Source organism: Bison bison, unplaced genomic scaffold (assembly GCF_000754665.1).
Source record: "Bison bison bison isolate TAMUID 2011002044 unplaced genomic scaffold, Bison_UMD1.0 scf7180017864383, whole genome shotgun sequence".
Classification (NCBI taxonomy): Eukaryota; Metazoa; Chordata; class Mammalia; order Artiodactyla; family Bovidae; genus Bison; species Bison bison.
Genome location: NW_011494955.1, coordinates 3,956,538 through 3,970,243, shown reverse-complemented (window position 1 = coordinate 3,970,243; position 13,706 = coordinate 3,956,538). Strand labels below are relative to the sequence as shown.

At 38.3% G+C, this 13,706-nt stretch overlaps 1 protein-coding gene across 1 annotated transcript in view; it reads left to right on the top strand.

Moving 5' to 3' along the window:
• The window catches only part of FAM186A (family with sequence similarity 186, member A), an 85,127-nt gene extending 81,388 nt beyond the window's left edge, over positions 1 to 3,739 (top strand). Inside the window, exon 12 of the mRNA XM_010858073.1 lies at positions 3,718 to 3,739. Coding sequence (XP_010856375.1) covers positions 3,718 to 3,739 — 22 coding nt within the window. The remainder of the gene's footprint in view (positions 1 to 3,717) is intronic.
• Positions 3,740 to 13,706: the final 9,967 nt, after the last annotated feature.

The window sequence follows — 13,706 nt, the reverse complement described above, 5'->3', positions numbered from 1 at the left end:
TTTCACATGTATAATATCATGTATGAAACGAGTCGCCAGTCCAGGTTCGATGCACGGTACTGGATGCTTGGGGCTGGTGCACTGGGACGACCCAGAGGGAGGGGAGGGGAGGGAGGAGGGTGGAGGGTTCAGGATGGGGAACGCGGGTATACCTGTGGCGGATTCATTTCGATATTTGGCAAAACTAATACAATATTGTAAAGTTTAAAAATAAAATTTAAAATAAAAAAAAAAAAGAAGTTTTCATTTATTTATTTATTGGCCATGCTGCATGGCTTGTGGGATCTCAGTTCCCCCACCAGGAATTGAACCCAGGCCCCTAGCAGTGAAAGTGCCGAGTCCTAACCACTGGACCTCCAGGGAATTCCCAAAGGAACAGTTTCAACAATATATAATTTGAAATATTTTCATTTAAAAATTTCAAAAATATATAAAGCATAAGAAAGTATAACAAAGAAGATACCTCTACCATTCAGGGATAATACTGCTGCTAACATTTTGCTATATAAACTTCTTTTTGAAAAGGAAAGTTGTATTATTCTATTAAGGTATAATTTTTTTTTTTTTTTAACAAATGGGGTTAGGAGCCATTCGAAAATTACAGTCTTTAGTTAGCAGCACACAGATTCTAGGGAAAATGAAGCAAAAGAGTAAGCTAAGAAGACAATATAAGTAACAATGGCATTTTTATTTGATTCATTTAAATGCAAGCGCTACCAGTGCGTATGTACCCTACATTACAGTAATACCTATTAGAGTCCCAAATTTGAATGCAACTTTAAGAATTTTATCACATTTGCCTAAGAATGGTTTATACAGTCGGATGAGCACTTACTATGAGCTAATCCTAAAAACAAAAGTGAGACCTAGTTTAACCCAAACTTTGTTATATGAATGACTGAAGAGAATATTATTCCGGGTAATGATTTCTGTTTTGGGTTTCTTTGTTTATTTGTTTCCAGGAAATAATTTCTAACCACACTATGGGATGGTAAGATTTTATGATTCCAACTAAATACTGATTAGAAAGCAGGGTTCACATTAAAAATAAAATTATAGCTTGCCTCAAGAACGTTCAATAAACCAGACTATCATTAATTAACTAAATAATTTCTATAAAAATATTTATTGAGGGCCTATTATTGCTAAGTACTAAGCAGAGGCCAGGGATGTTAGAATAAGTGAGACAGAAGTTTCTATACTTTGGGGGTTTATATTCTAATGGGAGCTATAGAGAAGTAAATCAATAGTTCCAATACTGTATGATTAAGTGGTAAGTGATGGTGAAAGTGCTAAATGTTTTGGAAGTACAAAGAAGTATTCAACCCAGACAAAGACAAAATGCCAGAGACGTTGTCCTAAAGATAAGGACAATTAAGCAAAGATTTAATATCAAGAAAAAGATGGGTGATAAGGGGAGGAGGACTGGCTGTGCTGGAGAAAAGGAATGAGGTCTTTTGAGGAAAATTGGTCAGCCTGGTGAGACTGTTGTGTACAAACTGAAAGTGGTAAGATTAGAGAGGTAAGTAGGGTCAGAGAAGGTGTTTGTAATCCATATTAGGCTCCCCAGACTTTATCTAGAGGGCTATTGAAGTTTTTTCAGTATTTATTATCAATATTTCAGATTGCAAGAAACATAGCAATATTAAATATCTGCATATGCAGAAATAAAATATGCTCTTTACAAAAGAAAGGAAAAACCCAAAAAGCAAAACTTAAAAATATAATACAAACACACATAAAAATGAATTTCTCCATTGTACCCCTAACCAATGACCTTTTTTTCCTTCATGTGCCAGAGAAACCATGATCCTGAATATGGTGTTAATATGTCTACACATTTGGCTTTGTACTTAAAAACATAAACACATAATTGACCAAGGTACCCAATTAAGTCTGCTGATTTTCTCTCCTAATTTCTGCTCTAACTTTTATTATTTCTTTTCCTCTGATTATTTTGGATTTTCTTTGCTCCTCATTTTTTAGTTTCCTAAGGTGGAAGCTTCTTTCCTAACATGTGCACCCAATGCTATAAATTTCTCTCTAAGCATTCTGTTTTGCTGCAGCTCAAAATATTTGATGAGTTTCTATTTTCATTTTAATTTAGTTCAAAATATTTTAAGATTTCTCTTGAAAAGTCTTCTTTAAAGAAAATCCATGTTATCCAGTATTCCTGTGTGCTATCTACTTTTTCATCAATGTCCTTAGCATATTAATCATAGTTAATTATGATTGTAATTATCTTAATTACAACATCACTACTGTACCTTACTCTGGTTCTGATGCTTGTTCAGCTTCTTCAAACTGTACTTTTCTTTGAGTGTGCTTTGTAAGTTTTAAATTAAAATCCAGACATATATATTAGGTGAAAGGAATTCTGGCAAATAGGTGTCTAGTGGTATGGTAGTGAAGTATGGGAGAAGGGGAAACATTTTACAGCTCTGTGATTGGGTCTCATCTTTTGGAGAACCTGTACCTCTGGACTGTGAACTTTACCAATGCTTGCCAGTACCCCTGACCCGTACCTCACCTTAGATGGGACAGGATGGCTAGAGCTGACTGGAGTTGGGTATTTCCTTCAAGCAGGTTAGGCCCTAATAAAACTCCAGCATGTTAGACTTTGGTAAATAGTTTCTCTTGAAGGTAGATTTGTTAAGAACAGAATGCTCTGCTCTACTTCAGAATGGTTACCTTCCCCAGTCCCCTGGAGTAAATGGGATTTTTCTCCAATCTTCACTTTGAGGACCTAGTACAGTTTCTGGAGGTCCCTTTGATTAGGTCCCCTGGATTTTTTAGCTCTCAGACTTGTTTATACTGAGCCTCCAACCATTCATCAATTATAGTTTCAGGTTTTCTATCAGGCATTGGTTCCTGCAGAAGCTTCTGCTCATGAGCTTCTGATTTAGCTAGGCTGTAATTCTCTATCATCCGTCTCTCCAATTTGGGGGCAGTGGTTTGCCCTGTGACCTCACTTCTCTGAAGAATCAAAGAAGAGTTGCTGATTTTTCACTTTGTTCAACTTATGTGTTAAGACTGACAAAGTAACTTCTTGCATATATTTTTCAAAAAATTTCCATGCACTTAGTTTTGGTTGCAAAAATGGACTCATATCGGACACATCTTTTAACCTACTTTGTGTTTCACTTAACAGTAAATCTTTGAAATTTTTCTACATTAATATAGACTTACAGCATCATTTTTATTGTTTACATAATATTTATTATATAGATCTATCATAATTTATTGAACGGTTCTTCCACTGATAGAAATTTGGATCTTTTTCAACACTGCAAACAATGCTGCATCAAATATCCTTGTAGATGTTTGTATATTTATATGATGATTTCCCTATGAAAATTCCATAAAATAATTTTTTCCAATTACAAAGGTAATGAATGTTCATCATAAAAAATCTGGAAAACACCGAAAAGTCCATGCCTAGGAATAACAACCATTGTCAATATTCAGGCAATGTTCTAACTTTAGATGTAAGAATACTGTCTAATATAAACTACTGCCAAGTCCTGCTCTTCCTGATTTTATCCTGGGAGACATTCTGCCTTGTTAAGGTGACTTTTATATATATGGCTTACATATTAATTTTACTAGTTTAACTTCGTGAGTTCGGGAGGCCCTCAATTTCCCTATGAATCATCTGTATTCCCACAAATGTGTTCAAGAGCAACTTGTAATAAGATTTTTTTGTCTTGTTTCCAGGTTTAAGAAGATTCCCAGGTGACTGGAAAATTAAATACAAGTATGTTGAAAGTAAATTTCAACATTTCAGTAAAATGCCTATTTTGCTGTCTTTCATGTATATACATTGCTTTGCCTATCCTATACTTTTATTTCTGCCTGTAGTTCTTCAGGCTAAACATCTTCATTTCCAGACTACTACCACTCAAGAAAGAATATCTTCTGCTCTACATTGCTGGAAACACAAAGGTTCAAGGTAGGCTTCAAGCTTTAAGGTGGGCTGTTACAAAATGATCCCTGCTGTAATGACAAAGTGGCACAGTATACCTCCCGTGCCACCCTAAGCCTAAATATACCTCAGAAATAAGAAACGAATGGGTAAAAAAAAAAAAAGAAAACGAAACCAGCAGATTTCCCTGGAGGGTCAAGAGATACTTATGATTTGATAAAGAAGGGAAATAGAAGCCCTGGACAGAGGAGGGCCAGGCTTCCAACATGGAGAGTAGATTTGGGGAGAAATCTTGAGTTGGACTCTTTTCTATCCACCACTGCCCAGAGTAGATCACTACCTTTCCCATCAGCTCTCCTACAATACCAGAAAGTAGGTTCACAGGGGAACACTACTGGAGAGTTGGATTGAAAAAAATAACAGTAACTTCTGATTCAAGAGACAAGCATCTAAGGGTTTCCTCCTACCTTTCCTCATAGGCTTTCTCTTTATCCAGAGGGCTAGACAAATACATGCTTAGAAAAGAACAAAGCCTTGGGTATAGAGAAGTTCACCAAGGGGCAAAGCCCTCTGATGAGAGCAATACACATAAGGATATTCAAAGTTGGACTGTCTCACTCACCAGGAGTGGTATACCAGCTAAAGCCTAGGTTTTGACACTTCCCACCTCATTCTCCTTCCATTACCCACTGAGATAATGGATACTCATGAAAGAAAATGACCTCATAGGGAAAAATAACTAGACAATTGAGAAGAAAATAAATTAAATAACCTACTCTAGATGAAAGAATTACTAGAATACAAGTCAAAGACCATAAAGAAGGTTGAGTTTTGAAGAACTGATGCTTTTGAATTGTGGTGCTGGAGAAGACTCTTGAGAGACCCCTGATTAGCAAGATCAAACCAGTTAACCCCAAAGGAAGTTAGCCCTGAATACTCATTGGAAGTTCTGATGCTGAAGCTGAAGCTCTAATACTTTGGCCACCTGATGTGAAGAGCAGACTCATTGGTAAAGACCCTGATGCTGGGAAAGATTGAGGGCAAGAGGAGAAGTGGGCGACAGAGGATGAGATGGTTGGATGCCATCACTGACTCAATGGACATGAGTTTGAGCAAACTCAGGGAGATGGTAATGGACAGGGAAGCCTGGCATGCTGCAGGTCATGGGGTCGCAAAGAGTTGGACACAACTTAGCAACTGAACAACAACAATAAGCCAAAGAAATGTTCCCAAGAGGATATTGATAATGAAGCAGAAACAAACATTTATGAAGAACCAAGTAGGATTACTGACTATTCAATGCATAATTGAAATAAACTCACGAGATGATATAAACAGCAAAATGGACATAACCCAAGATCAGTCAAAAAACTTTTCTAGAAGACATTGAGAAGGAATAAGAGATTTAAAAGAATACAAAAATTAGTAAATATGAGGCTAGAGAAACTTCCCTGGTGGTCCAATGGTTAAGAATCTGCCTTCCAATGAGGGGAATGAGGGTTCAATCCCCGGTCAGGGAACTAAGATCCCACATGCTACGTTGCAGCTAAGCCTGTGTGCTGCAACTAAGATCCTATGCAGCCAAATAAATAAATAAAAATAAATTTAAAAAATGAATTTAGACATAGAAAAAACAGCATTTATATAATAGGAGTCCTAACAGGAGAGAAAAAAATTATTGTAGGGAAGATGATATATTTTTTTTAAAAAGTGAGAACCTTCAAAGGAAGATTGATATTGGAAGGGTATATAGGGAGGATAAATCAGGCTGATATAGGAAAATTGAATACTTATTGATATTTTAATGAAATTTAAGAACTCCAAAGCAAAGAGAAAATTCTAAGCAAAGCAGCTTACCCACAAAGAAAATGAATCAGAATGATGTCAGACTTCTTAGGAGCAACAGTAAGGACAGGAAAATAATAAATATTTTTAAAATGTTAAAAACAGAAACTTTGAAGCTAAGTTATATTCAACTAAGCTATAGCTTACACATGCTGCTGCTACTGCTAAATCGCTTCAGTTGTGTCCGACTCTGTGCGACCCCATAGATGGCAGCCCACCAGGCTCCCCCGTCCATGGGATTTTCCAGGCAAGAGTACTGGAGTGGGGTGCCGTTGCCTTCTCCAGCTTATACATGAGGATATAACAAATATATTCCCAGACCTTCAAGGTCTCATCAGATTGTCATTAAGACCCCTTTTAAAGTATTCTTGAAGGAAGTAATCTATTGGATGAAAATTTTAGGAAATGTTATAAAATATAAGATAGTAGAAATGAGAAAATAATTTTGTAAAGCTTGTTGGTGTCTAAAAAACATAGTATATACACATATACATAAGCATTATACACACACACACACACACACCAGATATAACAAAGTAGGGGGAGAGTGCAATATCCAGAGGTAGGTAAGAGTGTATATTAAGGTATTTGTCCTAGGACTTCCCTGGTGATCCAGTGGCTAAGATTCTGTGCTCCCAATGCAGGGGACCAGGGTTTGATCCCTGGTCAGGGAACTAGATCCCACCTGCCACAACTAAGAATCTGCATGGCACAATAAAGACCAAAGACCCTGCATGCCACAACTAAGAACCAGCACAGCCAAATAAATAAATGGATATTTTTTAAAAAGTATCTGTACCATTAAGGGTGAAGGCACAGATAGGTGTTGATAAGTTCAGTAAGTCGGAAAAGATAAATACAAGTAAGAGTCTTAACAAGTTAAAGATAACCAATGGAAGAACAAATATAAAATGTGTACTTTTCAAACCCATAGGAAAAAAACTGATTAATATAAGGAAATAAGCAAGAAAAAATGAAAGAAAATTTAAACTAGGATGAAATAAAATATTCAACATAAAAATAATTTATTAGTTTAATTTACCAAGAAAAGATAGAATTTTCAGATTTAATTTAAAAATAAGATCTAGCAATATAATGTCTACAAGAGACACATTTAAAAGAAGGACAGGACAAAATTAATCAAAAAAAGAGCAGATATATGTATAACTGACTCACTTTGCTGTACAGCAAAAAACAGCACCACAATGTAGATCAACTAAACGCCATTAAAATTTTTAAAAAGGAGGACAGGACAAAGTTAAAACAAAGAAATAGAAAAAGACAAATATGTACACCCCACCCAACACCTGCCAAGGCAAAGCAGACATGTAATAACAGGCAAAAATAAAATTCAAGGCAAGAAGCATCACTGGGGCAAAGGGAGATAGTAGATAAAGAATATAAAGATAATATCATGCACCTATGTTGTTAACAAAGATGATGATAACACTATAACCTCAAAATATGCAAAGCAATAACTGACCTCTTGCTCTTCCCTGATAATACTTCCTCACTTGCAACCCACTCAGATGATGTCTATTTTGTTTATTTACTTAAATTAATGAATTATTTTATATTTTTGGCTGCACTTGGTGTTCGTTGTTGCCCAGGCTTTCTCTAGTTTCTGTAAGCAGTGGCTCCTCTAGTTGTAGTGTTCCAGCTTCTCATTAAGGTGGCTTTTCTTGTTGTGGAGCACAGGCTCTAGGCACTCTGGCTTCAGTAGCTGTGGCTCGGGGGGCTCAGTAATTGTGGCACATGAGCTCAATTGACCCAAGCATGTGGAATCTTCCCAGACCAGGGATTGAACCCACGTCTCCTGCACCAGCAGGCGGATTCCTAATTGAACCACCAGGGAAGTCCGTCAAATGTTGTCTCTTTTAACTCTCATCCCCCCTTATTCACTTGGCCTGGTCCTAGTTTCTAATAAGATTCAACTTTAAATCTCCTGTCATTAGACTGAATACTGTCCATTGCTCTCTCTGTTAAAATCTTTTACCTCTTCCTTACTCACTGTAACTTTATCCAGTACTTCTGTCATATGTGTGTATGTGTGTGTGTGTGTTCATTGCCCAATCGTGTCCGACTCTTTGCGATCCCACGGACTGTAGCCCATCAGGTTCCTCTGTCCATGGAAATGTCCAGGCAAGAATACTGAAGTGGGTTACCATTCTCTTCTTCAGGGGATCTTCCCAACCCAGGGATCGAACTCGGGTCTCCTGCATTGCAGGTAGACTCTTTACCGAATGAGCCAGCAGTCATCACCAGCAATTTCAATATTCATATAGCTCTTTCCAACACCTGGCCTCACAATTCTTTGATCTATTCTTCTTCAGAGATATAACCCTTGATCCATTAATCATAACCTTGACTTTGCCATCACAAAAAAAGCAGGGGTGGGGGTAAGGGGAGGAAAACTGCAATCCTTCCACAGTCTCAGTTTCAAATAATTCATTCTCCAAATATCATCTCTTTCCAGCTTGCTCCTTCTAGTACCCCAACTCCAACAACCCTTTTGAACTCCACAGGGTCCTTTCCTTTATTGATTTAAGTACCTGCTTACTGTCTCTCATCCCTTCATGTCCTCACTTCCTTTGTAATCCAGCTAGAATTCCATAGTTGATCATTATAACCAGTTTCTGATATACACTCTAAGCTTGAAATCACTTGTTTCTTTCTTGCTCTGAAATACTCCCTGGCTGATCACAGCTCAGCTTAAATTCAGTTTTCTCTGTCTATCTCATAACTGCACTCTGGAAGCTGAATGTGGCTTCAGGAAAACATTCAAACTTGCTGACTGATCTTACTTCAAATAATCATTAACCTCAAGTGGCCCATAATACTGCCTGGCAAATATACTGTATTTCTCTAATCCATTACTCTCACTGTCCTGGAAAAAATTCTGTATTTTCTCCTGTCCCTTCAGATCTCTGAGGCCTTCTCTTCCATCTTCCTTCTTGGCTAGTCATGTAGCTTCGTACTGCACTGAGAAAATGGAAGCAATCATTTTTAACTCAGATTATTAGCCACCTGTATGTACTTGCTCAGAGAAGGCAATGGCACCCCACTCCTGTACTCTTGCCTGGAAAATCCCATGGACTGAGGAGTGTGGTAGGCTGCAGTCCATGGGGTCGCTAGGAGTCAGACACGACTGAGCGATTTCACTTTCACTTTTCACTTTCATGCATTGGAGAAGGAAATGGCAACCCACTCCAGTGTTCTTGCCTGAAGAATCCCAGGGAAGGGGGAGACTGGTGGGCTGCTGTCTACGGGGTCGCATAGAGTCGGACACAACTGAAGTGACTTAGCAGCAGCAGCAGCAGCTCCTGCATCTCCTGCCTTGGCAGGCAGATTCTCTACCACTGAGTCACCTGGGAAGCCCCATTATTAGCCACCATATCTCCCTAATTATCTAAATTTGTACTTGTATAGTCTTCTTTCTCTCTTGTTATCTGTGGATGAACTTAACTGTATGCTGCCTATTTACTGCCAGCTTCTCTGCTTGCACACTAGACCTCTTCTATTCAAGGACATCAGTTCAATAATTCTCCCATTTCTCTCAGTACCACTGACTTTTTCCTCTCTAACATGATGTTAATTTTCTCAACATTTAACTTAAAAACAAACAACTCTCTTAGACCCACCTCCTCTGCCAGTTATTGCTCCATTTCTCTCACTCTTTTCACAGAAAAATTCCTTTTAAAAACTGTGTAAACTCACTGTCTCAAATTTCTTTCCTCTCTTGAACCCACTCTAATCAGGTCTTTGCCCCAGTTCCATCTTCCAACTTACTCCTAGCAAGGTCGCCAACAACCTCCAGATTGTTAAGTTTAAAGGTCATTTTACTTGGCCTTACTCTTGCTTGGCCTGTCAGCTACGTTTGAAAGTGCAATCACTCTTTTTCTTTGTAATTATCTTTTCCACGTGGCTCCAAGACGTCATGCTCTCCTGGTTTACCGCCTATCTTTCTGGCTATTTCTTCATCATTTTGCTGGTTCCTTTTCATCTCTCTGATGGCAAAATGCTGGGATAGTTCAAAGTTTACTCTTTGGACCTTTTTTCCTGCATACACTTCCTTGATAGTTTCAGTCAGTCTTATGGCTTTAAATACCATGTATATGCTGATGACTCCAAACTTATATCTCAGCTTTTATTTTGCTTCTGAACTTTGCCCCTGCATTCTAGTCCTGTATATCCAACTATCAACTTGATATTTTCACGTGGTTGAGCTCCTGATAGTCTGCCCACTCCTTAGACTTCGTCCCTGACACTTTTCACCTTGAATTTGTACCTTGAATATATCTATTTTGTTTCTGCATTCATATGTTTGATGTTTCTGTTCATATTTGCCTGAATCATCTACTTATATCTCCACTGCCAACTTGTCCATATTTTTTAAAGTGTATTTTATAAATAATATATTGCTAGACCTTAATTTACGTCCAGTCTAAGCTCCAATCTGAGTTTTTGTCTTATTTAACTGGTTAACATTTATTGTAACTTTAGTTGTATTAGAAATTATTTTTGCTGTTTTATTTACAAAAATGAGTAAGATGGACAACTCCCTAATGAGTTAATCAGCAAAAAATATGTGAATATTCAAATCACATAATAAAATCAAGGGAACCAGCTACAAATACAGCAGAGATTGAAAAGAATATTATGGTGAATTATAGACTAATACACTAAAAAACTTACCTGCAGTACATGATTTTGTAAAATTATAAAATGCCAAATTGGCAAAAGAAATTAAAATATAAACAAACCAAATACCATAAATAAATTGAAAAGTAAGACCTTACTTACATGGTTATAGAGTGCGTTTCCAAGAATTCAAGGAACCAGCAATTCTTTTGTCAACTAAATTGCTCCAGAAAATAGGAATAGAGGGAAAAAATTTATTCCAAAATCAGACAGACAGTACAAGAAAAGAGAATCATAATCTATGTCACTAATGAAAATAGATTTTAAAATATATATATACAAATAAATATTATACAACTGAATTCAACAGTCAAGATGTTCTTCCAGGAAGGTAGCAGGTTAGTGGAACCAACTCATGTATATTAACCAGGGGAACAGGTACATAAAATAGGGTGGATGCAGATGAGAAGAAATGTATCAACAAAAGCAACAACCTAGTGTACATATAGTGCACAGATTTTAAACCATGAGAAGTGAAAAAAATGGAAGGATATTTGAAGCACAATATTATTTATGCATATTATTAATAAAAACAAATACACATTCTGGCATTCTGTGACTCTTCCCATGTGCTGTGCTGTGCTTAGCAGCTCAGTCATGACTGACCAACTCTTTTTGGACTGTAGCCCACCAGTCTCCTCTGTCCACGGAGATTCTCCAGGCAAGAATACTGAGTGGGTTGCCATGCCCTCATCCAGGGGGTCTTCCTAACCCAGGGATTGAACCCAGGTCTCCCTCATTGCAGGTGGATTCTTTACCATTTGAGTGACCAGGGAAACACAAGAATACTTGGGGGGAGGGGGTTAGCCTATCCCTTCTCCAGGGGGATCTTCCCGACCCAGGAATCAAACCGTGGTCACTTGCATTGCAGGTGGGTTCTTTAACCAGCTGAGCTACCAAGGAAACCCACAACTCCTCCCATACCTCTTCCAAAAAACTGTAGGGAGCAAAAAGAAAAACAGATAAAAATTCCTACTACTGGGGCTTGCCTGGTGGCTCAATGGTAAAGTATCCGCCTGCCAGTGCAAGAGACATAGGTTCAACCCCGGATCTGGGAAGATCCACATGCCTCAGAGCAACTAAGCCTGTGTGCCACAACTATTGAGTCTGGGAACTCTAGAGCCCAGGAACCGCAACTACGGAGCCCACGTGCTGCAACTACTGAAACCCGTGTGCCCTGGAGTCCGTGCTCCTCAATAAGAGAAACCACTGCAATGAGAAGCCCATGCACCACAACTAGAAATTATCCCTCACTCTCCACAACTGGAGAAAAGCCCAAATAGAAATGAAGACCCAGCACAGCCAAAAATAAATAAAACTTCCTACAACTGATACTAAATACAGGGAAAAAAAAATCCTACAATCTCCAATTTATATGCAGTTTGAGGAAAATACAGAAGAGACCATCTGGAACCCCTACAAGTTTATCTGTGGTCACAGAATCTGTTTGAAAGAGTAAGGGAATATGGAGGGTCTTGGTGATGGTATAACCCTGTAACATCAAGGATTCATGTCCAAGGAGGAAATAACCCAAACTTTATTGGGAACAGCTGAGATCTGGTCTGAAAAATGGCAGATCAGCACTGGCAAGAGAAGTCAAAACATAGGAATCAGTTCACATGCCACAACTAAATAAAGATCCTGCACTTCACAGCAAAGATCAAAGATCCCACATTTGGGCAACCCAGAGCAGTCAAATAAATAAAAATAAATGTGAAAATATATATGGCTCAGAAACTTCACAGGAACAAAGATGGTAGTCTTGAGAAGGGCCCTTGGAAGAGGCACTTTGGAAAGTGCCCTTTGGAAGAGAAGTACCTACCCTTTTTCCAAAGTGCCCTTTGGAAGAGAAGTGCCCTTTGGAGAAGGCACTTTGGAAAGTAGTCATTGTTCCTTGGAGACAGTAGCCAATAGTAACTGGAAGAAAGAAAAATGGTTACTGTAATAAGTAAAGCACTGAAAAAAAGAACAAGAGAATCAGAAGTCTGACTACAAAAAACAAAAACAACACCACCACATACACATTACAATTAAGAAAACTGCTCTTCACTATAGCAACAGAAGAGGGAGTGGTTGAGCTGAAAAACCAGAAAAGGCCCACAAAAGCCTCTCCATTCTCTCCAAAAGTGAGAGCTGACCCAGAAAAATCCAACATATTTGAACATGAATGAAAATAACCAAAAAAATCAATATCTTTACAAAATTACTATAAGGAAAAAAAAAACAACAACAGAAACAAGAGTCACAAGTTTTGACAATTAAAGTATACCAGATACCAGAAAAAAATGCTGTCCCAAAGCAGAATTAAGACTAAACTACAAGATACTTAATTGTAGTGGATTCTGTGATATACTCCCCAGACACTCAATTTGAGACTGAAACCCTCATACCCCATGTTGCTGGAATGTTGGAGGATGAGTCCTTCTCTGAGTATTTCCTTTAGCCAAAGAAAACTCCCTCATCCAAGGTTTAACCCTCTCCCCAGGGTCTACCTGCATTTGGTGACAAGGCCCTTGCCTCAAGGAGGAGCAGTGCTGAAGGGCCATCCCAACTTCAGAACTCTTCATGGTATAAGCTGAAATCTTTGTTGTGACTGGTCATGGTCAGTAATGCACTGGAGCCAATTAACATTTTTAGGAATTTTGCAAGCAGGTTGTTAGCCATAACCCATTAATAAAATTTAAATTATATAAAAGTTAAAATTAAATCATATTCAAAACCAAGGTAATAAATATCCAATATTCATTACTTCCTAATCATTTTATTAATTTACTATTATCTATGCTCTTGAGGTTATATCTATTGCATCTGTAGGGGTATTACTATGCAGATCTATGCTCAGTGACATCATGTTGGTAGCTTAGAATTTGCCAAGATGGAAGTATTTACATCCTGGAAAGGGCTTCTCCAGTGGCTCAGCAGTAGAGAATCGGCCTACAATGCAGGAGCTGCAGGAGACGTGAGTTTGATCCCTAGGTTGGGAAGATCCCCTGGAGGAAGGCATGGCAACCCACTCCAGTCGTTTTGCCTGGAGAATCCCATGGACAGAGGAGCCTGGTGCCCTACAGTCCATGAAGTCGCAAAGTTGGACACGACTGAAGTGACTTAGTGCACACGCACACACATGCTGGAAAATACAACAGATCAGGGCTCCCCCTGCTCCAGAGAACTGGTTCTTAAACATTCATCAGCATACCACTAATTACAGCTCAGCTCCTCCTTCTGTCCAATTCTC